Source organism: Apium graveolens, chromosome 3, assembly GCF_009905375.1.
Source record: "Apium graveolens cultivar Ventura chromosome 3, ASM990537v1, whole genome shotgun sequence".
NCBI classification, from domain to species: domain Eukaryota; kingdom Viridiplantae; phylum Streptophyta; class Magnoliopsida; order Apiales; family Apiaceae; genus Apium; species Apium graveolens.
Genome location: NC_133649.1, coordinates 217,152,619 through 217,168,967, shown reverse-complemented (window position 1 = coordinate 217,168,967; position 16,349 = coordinate 217,152,619). Strand labels below are relative to the sequence as shown.

Genomic DNA, 16,349 nt, shown 5'->3' with positions numbered 1-16,349 from the left:
GCTTATCAGGGAACACATCTTCATACTCCTTCACAACTGGATAATCCTCGATGCGAGGTTCGTCCTTTGATGTATCCTTCACGAAAGCAAGGTAGCCATCACAACCCTTAGATAAAATTTTGATCGCCTTTAGAGCAGAAATTAATTTAACATCCCCTTTCGGCTGAGACCCTTGATATACAAATTCTAGTTTATCTGCATCCCCAAAGATCACCCTCTTTCCTTTATAATCAATTATGGCATGATTTTCACTCAACCAATCCATGCCCAAGATAATATCAAAGTCATGCATCTCCATCGGAAGCAAGTTAACCTTACAATTTCTATCTCCATCAACTATCGGACACTCTGAATTTATATCAGATATAATAACAGAATTCCCCATCGGGGTAGCAATAGACATATGAGGATATAATAATGAAGGTGCAACGCCAAGATGATGAACAAATGATAAAGACACAACAGAATAGGTCGAACCAATATCAAATAACACATAAGCATCACGTCTACCAACAAGAAGTTTTCCCGAAACGGTACCTGAATTAGTTGCTGCCTGATTTGCAGTCAATGCAAACACTCTGGCTATAGGATTCTGCTGACTGCCACCGCCACTACCACCAACAGCTCTTCCTCCACCAGTATTACGGGATACTGTACAATCTTTTGCCCTATGGGATATGCTACTACATAAGAAACAAGCCCAGTTTGTCTGTAACAAGCTCTACCCGGATGATGATTACCACATATAGCACAAGGAGCCACTAGAATCATATTGGGGTTTCCCTCATACATTGAGTAACGACTCTGCCCCTGTTGACGATTCTCCCACTACCTAGGCTGCTTCTATCGCTGAAACTGCTGATTCTGATTCTGACCAACATACTGATTTCGGCCATGGAATGACTGACCATCCCTATTCTGATTCCGTCCGCGCCATTTTCCCTGTTGACCACTCTGACCTCCATACCATTGTCTACCCTGCACAAAACCTTGATCATCCCTAGTCCTCTTACTACCACTGTTAGACCTGGAAGTCCTGAAATCCATGCACTCCTTCTCAACATCCTTTGCTGCATCAGCCAATTCTGCCACATTATCAAATTTAAAAGAAATAATGGAACCCCTCATATAAGACTTCAAACCCCATTTAAATTTATCAGCCTGTTATGCAGCAGTCCCTGCAACTACCCCAACAAATCCAGCTAACCTTATTAACCTCGCCATATAATCAGTAATGCTCTCATCATCATGCTGCACAATAGAATGAAACTCCCTCAAATAAGCCTCCCTATCAGCATTAGAGACGTACTGCTCATGAAATACCTCCTTGAATCCCTGCCATTCCAAAGCCTCTACATACCTCTCCCCTCTAGTAGCTTTCACTTCTCTCCAATACCTCTAAGCATCCCCCTCCAACTTATACACAGCTGACCTGGCCTTCTGAATCTCATCACAACCCAATGCATTAAAAATCTTCTCGAGATGAACAATCCAATTTTCAGCATCAATAGGAGTCGATGCTGAACTAAAATAGTCTGATTTCTGCTTCACAAACCTCTTCAACCATACAAACGGCTCCAACTGATGGCCTTGACCGTTCTGATTCTGATTTCCATTGCCATTCTGATTTCCTTGCCCATTCTGATTTCCCTCTCCATTCTGATTTCCTTGCCCATTTTGATTTCCCTTGCCATTCTGATTTCCTTGGTTTTCCAAAACCTGTTGTACATCCTGAGCCAGTGCTTGCCCTATCATCGCAGTAAGCTCAACGGTGTCAATATAAAAAGGATCACGTCTAGGAGGCATCTACAATATAAGATAGCGAACAAATGAAGATTACAAAAATAATATGATGAAGCAGTTATAAACATATTTTAAAATGATGAAGCAGAATGAAATGATAAAGAGCAGAAAGAAACAAAATTAAATGGAACACCCATCATATCGTCTACCCAAACTCACAGGTCAACCTAAGTAGGTTTTATAAAAGAAAGAACCTAAGCTCTGATGCCATCTCTGTAACACCCCCTTCTTTAAGTAGAAGGAGATATTACTTAAAATCCATAAACCTGCAAACAGAGCACTAATATATTTCTAAACAATAATTAAACAGTTTAAAATCTCCAAAATAATATTAAATCTCCAAACCCATAATATAAATGTTAAAAACTCTAAATAAATAATTAAATCTAGATACTGATAAAGTCTGAAATCTTAATCAATAAATAGGGTAGCTCTCCATTGCACAGTCCCAGATCCCCCTAAGTACCTTCCAGAAAATGAATACGACATGAGCCAAATGCCCAGTACGGATCTGGAATATAGTTTATAAAACAAGAGATCGGAAATAAATAATCAGCAATTTATAATAAAACAACAATTTTAAAAATAAGTAAGGCTGAAGCAACGAGGGGCTAGGATATTTCATACCGAGATCAGAACAGATACAAATACACACATCATAGGGTACCTAATGAGTGCAACATAATGGATAACGTGTACGGCATATACAACATCACCATAAATCAAGTCACAAAACAAGCTCTGGGTGCACTCACGTATCCTGAACAAATATCAAATGGCCAAAAGCTACTCCCAAGAGCTAACAGAAGGATACGCCATGACCAATCATATTGTCACGGAAATGTCATGCCACTGGTGCCGCAATGACATGGCTGTAGTACCCCTACAGCTGGTTAACTCGGTATAACCTATATCACTAAGGATTCAAATAAAATATTCTCGCAAACATTTAATATCACCTGTCACAAGTAATTCATATTTCCAAACAGAGGGTGTCATGAATAATTTTTGAAAACAACATAAACCGATATTTAAAACTTTCCAAATCAATTTTTAAAATAATTTTCGGAAGTCAAAACGATCAAACAATATTAACGGAACGAATGAAATATGGAATTGAACAAATCAGAGATATTTAATTTATAAGAGGAGTACCGCTGAATAAAAGGGGACATAATCCGTAACTTAAAATTGAAAATGCTCAAACTAACCAAACTCAACAAATGATCTGCTACGTTCCCGACACGCGATCTAATTTATAAATTTATAACTTATACTTAGAATATGTTTCTTTCTATGTTTATTAACTAATATAAATATGTAAAAAAATTATGACATGTTAACAACCAACTAGAGTACATAAATTAATACTGAGGCTTCCATTTGTTTATTTGACAATAGCTGACCACAATCAACATACACACAAATTATAAAAAGCACACCATTAACCTAATTATTAATTTTACACTACCAACCGTGATCTATAAATAATATTAAATAAAAAAATAAATTGATCACTATTTAACTTCCTGAGCATAGTTTAAATTCAAGGTCATGAACCATGGTCACACCATTTAATACCAGTAATTAATGTATACAAAAAAAATCTCTTTAAAACTCAAATCATTATCTTTAAAATGCTAAAAGTATAGTCAAAACTAGTATAAAATATTACAAATAAACTACCTAGCATGCTGGTACATAAATTATGTCACACAAGGTTAGACATGACCAGAAACAAAAACATGAAAACATGTTTATATTGATTAGATAAGAATTTTGTCATAAATAAATATTTTAACAACAATATTGCTAATAAATATGCAACTGAAAAGCACACATCCAATTACACAATTAACTAATTAAAATATTAAATAGTAAAATAATAAAATTTATAAGTATATAATCTAATTATCTCATCCAACTAATTCAAATTCGTGACCCTACAACATGGCATCTAGTTAGTAGTCAAATATTATTATCATGATTTAGCTGGGTAATCAATTCTCAAATTGTACTACTAACACATGGCTTGACAATTTTTATATAGACATTCGACCAATTTATACTACTAAAGTTTTTCACAGGCGCAACTTTCAATTAATTAATCTTGTGGGAAGAATATATTCATACATAAACAAATACCTGAGCACACTTGAATGGATCACGTGAGTAGCTCCAATACCGCAACTTTGTTTCTCGCCTCTACATATCACTCTTGGCAGCCTCTAAAATTAGGGTTTTAAAATAATATTGTGTACTTTTATTTTGAGGGCTGTCAGCTATTTATAATTTTTACAAGGACTCCTTTTTCTAATCTAATTATTATTAACTCAAACAGATTCTTTTATAATTTTTATTCTAACTTAAATCAAATTCATCACCTATTATTATTACTGTTATTATTATTATTATTATTATTATTATTATTATTATTATTATTATTATTATTATCATCATCATCTAAAAGTCATGTATATTAGATGAAGGATTGAATAACCTTGGTCCACGATATAAAAGTCTGCTAGAAGAGGGTAACATCCTTGGTCCAGAAGATGGTATGCCGGAGGAAGAGGGTATCATTGATCCGGGAGGTAAATCATTACCTTATTTTTTATTCATCAATCAACTTTGTAGATATGATAGATTGGCCATGTGATGAATTGGGATATAATTCAACATGAAGGGTAAAGAAGTGAGCTCAAAGAGGGTATATCGTTTCCCCTACTCCTGCAACTTACTTTAATGAGTTTGCAGAGTAAATGTATGACCTTGATGGAACTTGATATTTGTGTCTTTAATGACTATTCACAACGTCTAGCTGGTGAGGGTCTATAAATACTTGAGTTTTTTTTGAAAAGTTTTATTATCTTGCTCCTTTAAAATTTGTCATCTCTTTGATTACTTGTGAAGTGCTTGTGAAATTTTTCATGGATGGAAGGAGAACTACTTGTTATTGCGACAAGGTTGTGGTTGTGAAAACTATCTGGGCTAGGAGTAATTCTAGTCAGAGATTCAAATATTGTGCCACTAGAGAGTGTCATTATGACGTATGGGTTGATGATCTAAGTGCTCGTGCCTGTGATTCCATCGAGGAGTTAGTTCGGGAGAAGAAAAAGTTGCATGACTTCTCTATGGACAATATTTATCGGTTGACAATGTGGGAGGCAACAAAATGAGGAGCTGTTTTGATGAAGCTTCAAGAAGTGGAGAAGGAGGTGGAATGTGAGGAGTTCAATGATGAAGATGCTTCTTAAAATCTAATTTTAAGTCTTTTATTCTAAAGAAGTCTTGAGGGGCCTTCATTATTCCTCCTTGCGTAGCAATATTTCCCTTGTTGTAGATCTTTTAATTTGTATATTAATGAGAACTTGATGGGCATGTCCTTCACTAGTCCTCCTTGCATTGTACAATTTTTAAAAAATGAAAATGATTTTCATCTATATTTGCTATCGTGAACTTTATCTTGAGTTGTGTTACTACTAGCTGGTGATGCCCACCAGTGGAGAATGCGGGATATTTGCGCAGGGAGGGCCAAAATGTATCATAATTTCTTTATACTTAATCTACCGTCAAAATTCTTATAATAAAAATAAGGTTTTACATACCTAAACTTACAATCAGACGCTATTCTATGAGGTTTTATATTTTGAAATCTTTGAAGTACATCATCGGTGTTAAGAAAATATCTCATTTAACATAAGTGACTAATAAATCATTAAGCCACTCATCTTCAATTCTATTACGAATCCTAGTATTTACAATATTCATAGTAGAGAAGGATCTCTTAACTCCGGCGATTGGCACATGTAAAATCATAGCTAACTTTATAAGTAGATAGACCAATTGATGAATCAAATTATAATACCCCATATTTTATTTGGTACATTGTTGGTGCAATAACTTAGTAAATATTTTATTAATTGATTTTAGAATTCAAAATTATGTATAATGTTTTATTTAGATAAATGGTTGTTAAAAATTGAATTTGTAAGCTATCTTTTAGTTATTTAAAATTTGAAGTCAAACTACTAAAAATGTGATAAGATATTTTTAAACAGCTAATGGGGAGATGATGTGGGAAAATGTGGAGAAAATTATGGACAACAGTTTATTGAGCTGCTTATTATATAAACAGAGTCACCCTGCTATCACAAAAAAACTCATCTTAGAGGGATAGCTAACACAAATGAAAACTATTAATAGTATAATTCTATAACTTATGAGTAAGAGAAAAGAGGTGGTGCATACCAAAGGAAGTTTTGGCGTACAACTCGACAAGGTCACAAAAGAACTAAGTGGTTGGAGTGTCACGGTACTGGGTTGCCAAAGATTTAGAGGAGGAGAAAGAGTTTCACAAGGAAGCTAGGTTAAGCCTTACCAAAAGTTTCAGAGAAGTGTACACCTTGTGCAGGTTTAGTTAAAAATTTAATCACCACATAATTTAATGTTATTATTTATATTGTATACTAATATTAGTCATTTTTATTTTCACGTTTATAACTATTTGTACACATTTTTACATACTTATATCAGACTCTAAATTGAGGTAAGTGTTATCAAATTATTATATAATTTGTTTATGTGTTTATATATTGTGTTACGTTATTGTTTAATGCATGTTTAATTGATTAATTAATTGTTATTTGTACTGGCTAAGAGGTGTTTAATTAGTAGTGGTCTAATTAGTCATGTTTCCTGTTATTTTTGTTTTTAATTTTTATGTCATTAAGTTGGTCTAAGAAATTATATGATTCTCAGTTCTTACATTTTATTAATTGGATGAGATGGTACATTTTAATATTGTTAGTGTCTGGGTAGTTTTGTTAATTATTATTAACTAGTTATGCGTGTGAGTTGTTCACAATATTATCATGTTATATTGTGCTAGTTTGTTAATATGCAAAATAAAATTAAATCTATTTTCACAAGATTTAGTTTATTGAGGTTTATTAAAATTGACAAAATATGTTTTTGTGAGATTATTATATATATAGTATTTTATTTTACAGGACATGTATAGTCAAAGTATTTTGTTATTTAAGTTAAGTAATTAACAATTGGTTGTTTGTTTATCTAAAATTTTAAATTATTTACATTTATTAATCATATTATGTTATTATATTTTTCTCATGCATAACATATTTGTTACTTTAGTCTCATTTTTTTTTATAACCAATATGTTATTAATTATAGGATCCAATGCTTGGGCATAATAATTTAAATTTGGTAAGTATTGTTGTAGTATTAATGTGCAGAGGTGGATTTGATAAATCTTAGAAACAGAGAGTATGCTATATTTATTTTTATCATTTTATTAAATTGTTGTTATAATTTAATATGTTAAATGAATGTATAGTTTAAGTTTGTCTACTTTTATAAAGTTGTATACTTAAAGATTTCTACATTACTTTTATAAATTAATAAAATGTCTTTTATATTTTATAAACCAGCTTGTATATTATTCAGATTATTTGTTAGTTTATATATTTATACAACCCTAGCATGAGATAGTGATCATCCCTAGTAGTTGTGATAGCCTTAGCTTACTTTTTAGTGATTTTAGGGTTTTAGAGTTTGGCATTTATAAGTTATATTTATGTTGATATTATAGATTGAGTTGGAGGTTGATTTGGAGAAAGGTAGGTGTGTGAGCATTGTTGAATATTTTAGACTCGTACGAGGATCCGCCATTCTATTTTCATTTAAAATATCTTTTCTTCCTTCCTATCATATTTATCTTATCATATTTTTATTTTATTAAGTTGTACATCTTGAATATGTACACTTGTTAATTTTTGCTTAGCCATCTTTGATCCCTGTTGTTGCTTAACCACTTTTGATCCATGTTGTCTATCAGTATACTTCATTTGTCACATGCAGCTTTTATTTTCAATAATATTGGCAACACTTTATAACCATTTGTTATGGGCTCTTAAACTTATCTGTGTGGGTAAATCACAGACGAGACATATGGAGTTTTTGTAGTCTTTGGTGCTCTCGGCACTAACTCGTATCAGTGCTGTGAGTATACTAGCATATTTCTGGGGTATGAGGCATGATTAAGATCATGATCATTTTGTTATTTTGTGGAAATATTTTGTACATTTCATTTTATCCTTCTCGTGGATAACCGGGGAAGAAACTGTTTGCACTGTGCTTTGCTTGGTGTATACTAGCGAGCAGAGGTTTTATAAGATGCCCTTATTAGTACCCACCTTACTTGTTCTTAGCCATTTCTTTGATTTTGTTTAGATTAGTTTGTTCCTTGATTCTAAATAATTAGTGTCATATTACTCATCTTCTTGGCTAATTATTAAAACCAAATATATTCATTTGCTTTACCTTTTAATGATATATTCGTACTGGGCATTTGGCTCACTCGTATTTTTTTTTTCCACGGGTAGTCAGGGGTAAAGCGCTGGTGTGATGAGTGCTGCCCTGATTTTAGCTTGTTTATCTAGTTCAAAATAAAGTCAAGGACATGTTTTATTCCATATTATTTTGGATCTTGTTAGAGAACTTTATTTTGGATCTTTTGAACTTTTGTTAGCTTAATAAATTATGTTTAGCTTGTTTTTTTTTACTTCATTTAATAAATAAGGCTTAGCTTGTGTAGCCTTTACTTGTTTAAGTGGGGTGTTACAACGTTGGTATAAGAGCTTAGGTTATATTTTCTGTAGACTGTCCTTTAGGATTTGACCTGTGAGTTTTGGGTTGACTTCATATGGGTAGATTTAAGATTTTGGATATGATTTTGTGATATATGTGTTTGTGTACTCATAAAATTTTGTGCAGAATGGCAAGAGGTAGCGCTAGTCGAAAAACTGGGGGGAATGGTAATCAGCAGATTGTTATGGATAGGAGTACTTTTATGGAGATGTTGCGGGAAGTTCAACGTGGACAGAATCCCACTGCTAACGGGAAAAATCGAGATGGTCATACTATGTTTGATCATTTTATAAAGCAAAGACCCAATTGTTTTAAGGAGGCCAAGACTCCCATGGATCCTGAAGCTTGGATAGATCACATAGAGAAGATTTTCAGGGTCTTGGAGTGTTCAGAGGTGGAAAAGGCTTGATTTGCTACTCATCGTCTTGAGGGTGATGCCAATACTTGGTGTAAGTCTGTGGTGGCCTCGTATGCACCTGGCTATGAAAATACTCTTACTTGGAAGGTATTCAAAACTCAGTTTGACCAGAGGTACTTTCCAGGCAGCATACATGAGGAATATGTAAGGGAGTATCAGAGTATTACTCAGAGAGATGATGAGTCGGTGGCAGACTTTCAAGTCAGATTTCAGAGGTTAGCTGGTTATGCAAGATCTGTGGCTGGGTCAAAAGCGGATAAAATCATGAAGTTTAAGTGGGCATTGAAGAATTCCATTCGCATCCATATCATCTCTAAGCGCTATACATCCATGGATACCTTGGTTGACAGTGCGAGAGATCAAGAGCTTTATCAAGCTGACTTTCTCAAAAAATGAGACATGCAAAATCAGAAAAGAAAAAAAGAAAATGACTTTTCCGAGCGTCGACATGGATTTCAGAAAAATGGTGGTTTTTCAGGTGGATTCAAACCAAATGATCAAAGGTATAATACTCGGAATTTTTAGCAAAAGAATGGAAATCAAGGAAATGAGCAAAAGAGGTCTTTCAACCAAGCTGGAAATAAGGAAGCATTTAAGTGTGAGCATTGTGGAAAGATGCATGGAGGAAGCACTTGCTATTGGGCTACTAGAGCATGCTTCAATTGTGGAAATAAGGGTCACACTATTCGAGACTGTCAGATGCCACCAAAAAAGCCTTGGGATCGTAAGGATCAGGGAGAGAAAAGCAACCAGAAGACTTTCGGTCATGTATTTTCTATCACTGCAAAAGATGCTGCAAATACTCCAGGTACCATTTCAGGATCACTTTCTGTTGGTAATGAAAATGCTATAGTCTTATTTGATACTGGAGCTACTCATTCATTTGTCTCTACATCTTATGCTAAACACTTAGACATTGCATCTACTACACTTTTATCGGATTTTTCTGTTGGCACTCCTATGGGTGTAACTATGTTTGTGAATACTCAGTATCGTGATTGTGTGTTTAGATTAGATGATAGAGAACTACTTGTAGATCTCTTACCTATTCAGATGAGGGACTTTGATGTTATTTTTGGAATGGACAGGCTGGGGCGACACAAAGCTACAATTGATTGTCCAGGAAAAAGATTAATTTTTGGCGACCCTAATTTGCCCGAGTTCGAGTTTCAGGGTTCGAAGCCTAGTGGTTGTGGAAAATTCATTTCAGCCATCAAGGATAAGAAGATGATTACTCATGGATGTGAAGGATTTTTGGCTCATGTGATTGACACGTTCAAGGTGAAGCCAGAGTTAGAAGATGTTCTTGTTGTTCGTGAGTTTTCAAATGTATTTCCCGAGGATTTGGAGGGTCTTCCACCAGAAAGAGAGGTAGAATTTTCTATCGATTTGTTACCAGATGCACAACCTATTTCTAAGGCACCTTATAGAATGGCTCTGTTGGAGCTACAAGAGCTGAAAGAACAGCTGGAGGAGTTACTTGATAAGGGTTTTATTAGACCCAGTGTTTCCCCTTGGGGAGCACCAGTTCTATTTGTGAAGAAGAAGGATGGTTCGATGAGACTCCGTATTGATTATCGAAAGTTGAACCGAATCACTGTAAAGAATAGATATCCATTACCGAGGATCGATGACTTATTTGATCAGCTTCAAGGGGCAAAAAAAATTTCGAAGATTGATCTACGGTTAGGTTATCATCAACTAAGAGTGAAGGCAAGTGATATTCCGAAGACATCATTGAGGACCCGCTACGGACACGACGAGTTTCTTGTTATGTCTTTTGGATTGACAAATGAACCTGCAGTTTTCATGGACCTAATGAAAAGGGTATTTAAGGATTTTCTGGACAAGTTTGTGATTGTGTTTATTGATGATATATTGGTGTATTGAAAGTCAAAGGAGGAACATGAGGAGCATTTTCGAGTTGTGTTGGAAACACTACGGAATAACAAATTGTATGCAAAATACAAGAAGTGTGAATTTTGGCTTGATCAAGTTGCATTTTTGTGACATATTGTATCATCAGATGGAATCAAGGTAGATCCATCCAAGGTTGAGGCTATTACCAATTGGCCAAGACCTAGCACTGCGACGAAAGTGAGGAGTTTCTTAGAACTTGCGGGCTACTATCGCCGATTTGTAGAAGGCTTTTTGACAATTGCGATGCCATTGACACAGTTGACTCGAAAAAGCAACAAGTTCATATGGACCGATGAGTGTGAGGCTAGCTTTCAAGAATTAAAGAAGAGACTTGCGACATCACCAGTATTGACACTACCATCGGGATTGGGAGTCTATGTGATTTATAGCGATGCTTTGAAGAAGGGACTTGGCTGTGTATTGATGTAACATGGAAATGTGATTGCCTACGCTTCAAGACAATTAAAGCCTCACGAGGTGAATTATCCGACACATGACTTAGAGCTTGCAGCCGTCATTTTTGCATTGAAGATATGGAGACACTATTTGAATGGAGATAAGTGTGAGATCTTTACTGACCACAAGAGTTTGAAGTACATATTCACGTAGAAGGAGCTTAATAAGAGGAAAAGACGATGGATTGATTTATTGAAAGACTATGATGTGAGCATTCAGTATCATCACGGCAAGGCTAATAAGGTTGTAGATGCTTTAAGCAGGAAGGATTTTGGACATTTGGCCGCAATGGTGACACAACAACAACCTCTTCAACGTGAGATTGAGAAATTTGGTTTGGAGTTTTATCATCAGGATACAGTTGGTATGATAGCATGTTTGCATGTCGAGCCTAGTTTTATCACTAGAATTAAGGCAGCTCAAGATGGAGATAGAGAATTGTGGTCTTTTGTCCAGAATATTGATCCTGAAAAAGTAACCAGGATTTTATTTTGATGATCATGGCATTCTATGGATGTATAATCGCCTATGTGTTCCTGCTAACAAGGAACTCATGGAGGAATTGATGCAAAAGGCTCATAGATCACCATTTTCTATTCATCCAGGTGAGACAGAGATGTATCGAGATTTAAAGGAACACTTTTGGTGGACTGGCATGAAACGAGATATTGTCCGATTTTGTTTCGAAGTGTTTGACTTGTTAACAGGTGAAGATTGAGCACCAGAGGCCAAGTGGCTTATTACAACCATTGGAGTTACCTACTTGGAAGTGGGAGAATATTTTCATGTATTTTGTCATAGGACTGCCTAAGACTTTTAAGAAACATGATGCGATATGGGTGATTGTAGACATACTCAATAAATCTGCTCACTTTTTGGCAATCCGTGAGAACATGAACTTGGAGAGCTTAACGCTATTATACATGAATGAGATTGTTAGACTACATGGGATTCCAGTTTCGATCGTGTCCGACAGAGATCCCAGATTCACTTCAAGATTGGAAAGGATTTCAAAAGGCATGGGGCACCAAGTTGAACTATAGCACAACTTTTCATCCACAGTCGGATGGGCAGTCAGAGAGGACAATCCAGACCTTGGAGGATATGTTGCGAGCATGTGCATTAGAGTGGTATGGAAATTGGGATGACTATTTGCCTTTGGTTAAATTTGCTTATAATAACAGTTGGTAGAGCAGCATTGGTATGGCTCCTTTTGAGGCACTCTATGGGTGCAAGTGCAGAACACCTATTTGTTGGAATGAAGTAGGAGAGAAGCTTTTAGAGGGTCCCGAATTAGTCCAAGTCACTACAGATAAGGTAGCAGTTGCTCGAGAAAGACTTGAACAAGCTCGATCTAGACAGAACAGTTATGCTAATAAGGGTAGGCGAGAATATAAATTTAAAGAAGGAGACAAGGTCTTCCTTAAGGTATCTCCTCAGAGAGGCATTCGGCGATTTGACATAAGGGTAAGCTAAGTCCGAGGTATATAGGACCTTTTGAGATTCTTGAGAGGGTTGGAGCTGTGGCATATAAAGTTGCTTTACCGCCACAATTGTCATGGGTTCACAATGTGTTTCATGCATCGGTTCTGAGGAAGAATGGGTATCATCCTAATCATGTTATTCAATATCCCTTAGATGCATTTCGTGAAGATTTGTCTTGTGAAGAAGAAGCTGAAGCTATATTGGCGAGGGAGGAGAGAGTGATGCGTAAGAACACAATCCCTTTTGTTAAAGTTTTATGGAAAAATCATGATGTTCGGGAAGCTACTTGGGAAACCGAGGATTCAGTTCGCGCAAGATATCCGTACCTCTTCGAATCAGGTACTTCACTAGAATTTCGAGTATGAAATTATTTTAAGGAGGGAAGAATATAATATCCCATATTTTATTTGGTACATTATTGGTGCAATAACTTAGTTAATATTTTATTAATTGATTTTAGAATTCAAAATTATGGATAATGTTTTATTTAGATAAATGATTGTTAAAAAATTGAATTTATAAGCTTTCTTTTAGTTGTTTAAAATTTGAAGTCAAACTACTAAGAACGTGATAAGATATTTTTAAACAGCTAATGGGGAGATGATGTGGGAAAATGTGGAGAAAATAATGGACAACAGTTTCATATATTGTTGAGCTGCTTATTATATAAACAGAGTCACCGTGTTAGTGCTATCACACAAAAAATCATCTTAGAGCGATAGCTAACATAAATGAAAACTATTAATAGTAGAATTATATAACTTATGAGCAAGAGAGAAGAGGTGGTGCATATGAAAGGATGTTTTGGTGTATAACTTCGACAAGTTCAGAAAAGAACTAACTGGTTGGAGTGTCACGGTTAAGTACTGGGTTGTCAAAGATTTAGAGGAGGAGAAAGAGATTTACAAGGAAGCTAGGTTAAGCCTTACAAAAGTTTCAGAGAAGTGTACACCTTGTGGAGGTTTTGTTAAAAATTTAATCACCACATAATTTAATGACTATTATTTATATTGTATATTAATATTAGTCATTTTTATTTTCAGGTTTATAACTATTTGTACACATTTTTACATACTTATATCAGGCTCTAAATTGAGATAAGTGTTATGAAATTATTATATAATTTGTTTATGTGTTTATATATTGTGTAAGGTTATTGTTTAAAGCATGTTTAATTGATTAATTAATTGTTATTTGTACTGGCTAGGAGGTGTTTAATTAGTAGTGGTCTAATTAGTCATGTTTCTTGTTATTTTTGTTTTTAATTTTTATGTCATTAAGTTGGTTTAAGAAATTATATGATTCTCAGGTTTTTACATTTTATTAATTGGATGAGATGGTACATTTTAATATTGTTAGTGTGGCTAGTTTTATTAATTATTATTTACTAGTTATGTGTGTGAGTTGTTCACAATATTATCATGTTATATTGTGCCAGTTTGTTAATATGTAAAAATATTTGTAAAATTAAATCTATTTTCACAAGATTTAGTTTATTGAGGTTTATTAAAATTGACAAAATATGTATTTGTGGGACTAATGATATATATAGTATTTTATTTTACAGGACATATATAGTCAAAGTATTTTGTTATTTAAGTTAAGTAATTAACAATTGGTTGTTTGTTTATCTAAAATTTTAAATTGTTTACATTTATTAATCATATTATGTTATTATATTTTTCTCATGCATAACATATTTGTTACTTTAGTCTCATTATTTTTTTATAACCAATATGTTATTAATTATAGGATCTAATGCTTGGCCATAATAATTTAAATTTGGTAAGTATTGTTGTAGTATTAATGTGCAGAGGTGGATTTGATAAATCTTATAAACAGAGAGCATGTTATATTTTTTATAAAGTTATATACTTAAAGATTTCTACATTACTTTTATAAATTAATAAAATATCTTTTATATTTTATAAACCAGCTTGTATATTATTCATATTATTTGTTAGTTTATATATTTATACTATCCTATCATGAGATAGTGATCATCTGTAGTAGTCGTGATAGCCTGTATAAAATATTATAATTTTGTTAGCATACTTTTTAATGATTTTAGGGTTTTAGAGCTTGGCATTTATAAGTTATATTTCTTGATATTATAGATTGAGTTGGAGGTTGATTTGGAGCTAGTTAGGTGTGTGAGGATTATTAAATATTTTAGACTCATTCCAGGTATGAGTATCCTCCATTCTCTTTTCATTTAAAATATCTTTTCTTCCTTCCTATCATATTTATCTTATCATATTTTTATTTTGTTAAGTTGTACATCTTGTATATGTACACTTGTCAATTTTTGCTTGGCCATCTTTGATCCCTGTTGTTACTTAACCACTTTTGATCCATGTTGTCTATTAGTATACTTCATTTGTCACATGCAGGTTTTATTTTCAATACTATTGGCAACACTTTGTAACCATTTGTTATGGGCTCTTAAACTTATCTGTGTGGGTAAATCACAGATGAAACACATGGAGTTTTTGCAGTCTTTGGTACTCTCGGCACTAACTCATATCAGTGCTGTGAGTATACGAGCATGTCTCTGGGGTATGAGGCATGATTAAGATCATGATCATTTTGTTTGCTTGTGGAAATATTTTATACATTTCATTTTATCCTTCGCGTGGATAACCGGGGAAGGAACTGTTTGCACTGTGCTTTGCTTGGTATTTACTAGCGAGCAGAGGTTTTATAAGATGCCCTTATTAGTACCCACCTTACTTGTTCTCAGCTATTTCTTTGATTTTGTTTAGATTGGTTTGTTCCTTGATTCTAAATAATTACTGTCATATTACTCATCTTCTTGGCTAATTATTAAAACCAAATATATTCATTTGCTGTACCTTTTAATGATATATTCGTACTGGGCATTTGGCTCACTCGTATTTATTTCTTTCCACAGGTAGTCAGGGGTAAAGCGGGGGTGTGATGAGTGCTGTCCTGATTTTAGCTTGTTTATTTAGTTGAAATTAAAGTCAAGGACATATTTTATTCCATATTATTTTGGATATTGTTAGAGAACTTTATTTTTGATCTTTTGAACTTTTGTTAGCTTAATAAATTATGTTTAGCTTGTTTTTTTACTTCCATTAATAAATAAGGCTTAGTTTGTGTAGCCTCTACTTGTTTAAGTGGGGTGTTACACAAATGCTTTCCGGTTTCAACCATTTTTTACCAAGTCCCGCAATTCCATTTAATGTAGAAAACTTATCATCATGACTTACATCTTCAAAGTAAAATGGAAGTGCCCTTTCAAACTCCATAATTTGTATTGGAGAAAATTCGGAAGGATAGAATTTTGCAAACTTGATCAACTTCTCCTTATCAAAAGCACGAAAAGAATTTTGTGGATCAAGACATGACATGCCTAAGAGTAAGTTGATACCAATTTCACTAAATCGGTCATTCATTTCTTCAACTTATTTTTTTAAAATATCACAAAACTTGTCATTATTTTATACATGATAATTTATCAACACCTCGGACTTTCTTAAGGCTCTTGAATCCACAAAACATGCATTCATGTCAAGAACGACAATCTTATATTTTTCATAAAATGATGTAACTACTTTCATAAAGTCCT

At 34.0% G+C, this 16,349-nt stretch overlaps 1 protein-coding gene across 1 annotated transcript; it reads left to right on the top strand.

Annotated features, from left to right (window-relative positions):
- Window positions 1-4,733: 4,733 nt before the first annotated feature.
- On the top strand, window positions 4,734-12,312 carry LOC141714814 (uncharacterized). Its single transcript, XM_074518310.1, has 10 exons — window positions 4,734-4,970; window positions 7,418-7,445; window positions 7,768-7,852; window positions 8,602-8,869; window positions 8,981-9,235; window positions 9,419-10,720; window positions 10,787-10,868; window positions 10,920-11,230; window positions 11,423-11,743; window positions 11,977-12,312. Exons 1-10 carry the CDS (start codon window positions 4,734-4,736, stop codon window positions 12,310-12,312), a joined length of 3,225 nt encoding a protein of 1,074 aa, XP_074374411.1.
- Window positions 12,313-16,349: the final 4,037 nt, after the last annotated feature.

Excerpts from the sequence above, each read along its gene's own strand:
- LOC141714814 (XM_074518310.1), top strand. The coding sequence starts at position 4,734 with ATGGATGGAAGGAGAACTACTTGTTATTGCGACAAGGTTGTGGTTGTG. Across the intron at positions 4,971-7,417 it reads ATCGGTTGACAATGTGGGAG|ATTGAGTTGGAGGTTGATTT; the intron begins GCAACAAAATGA and ends TTGATATTATAG. Across the intron at positions 7,853-8,601 it reads TATACTAGCATATTTCTGGG|AATGGCAAGAGGTAGCGCTA; the intron begins GTATGAGGCATG and ends AATTTTGTGCAG.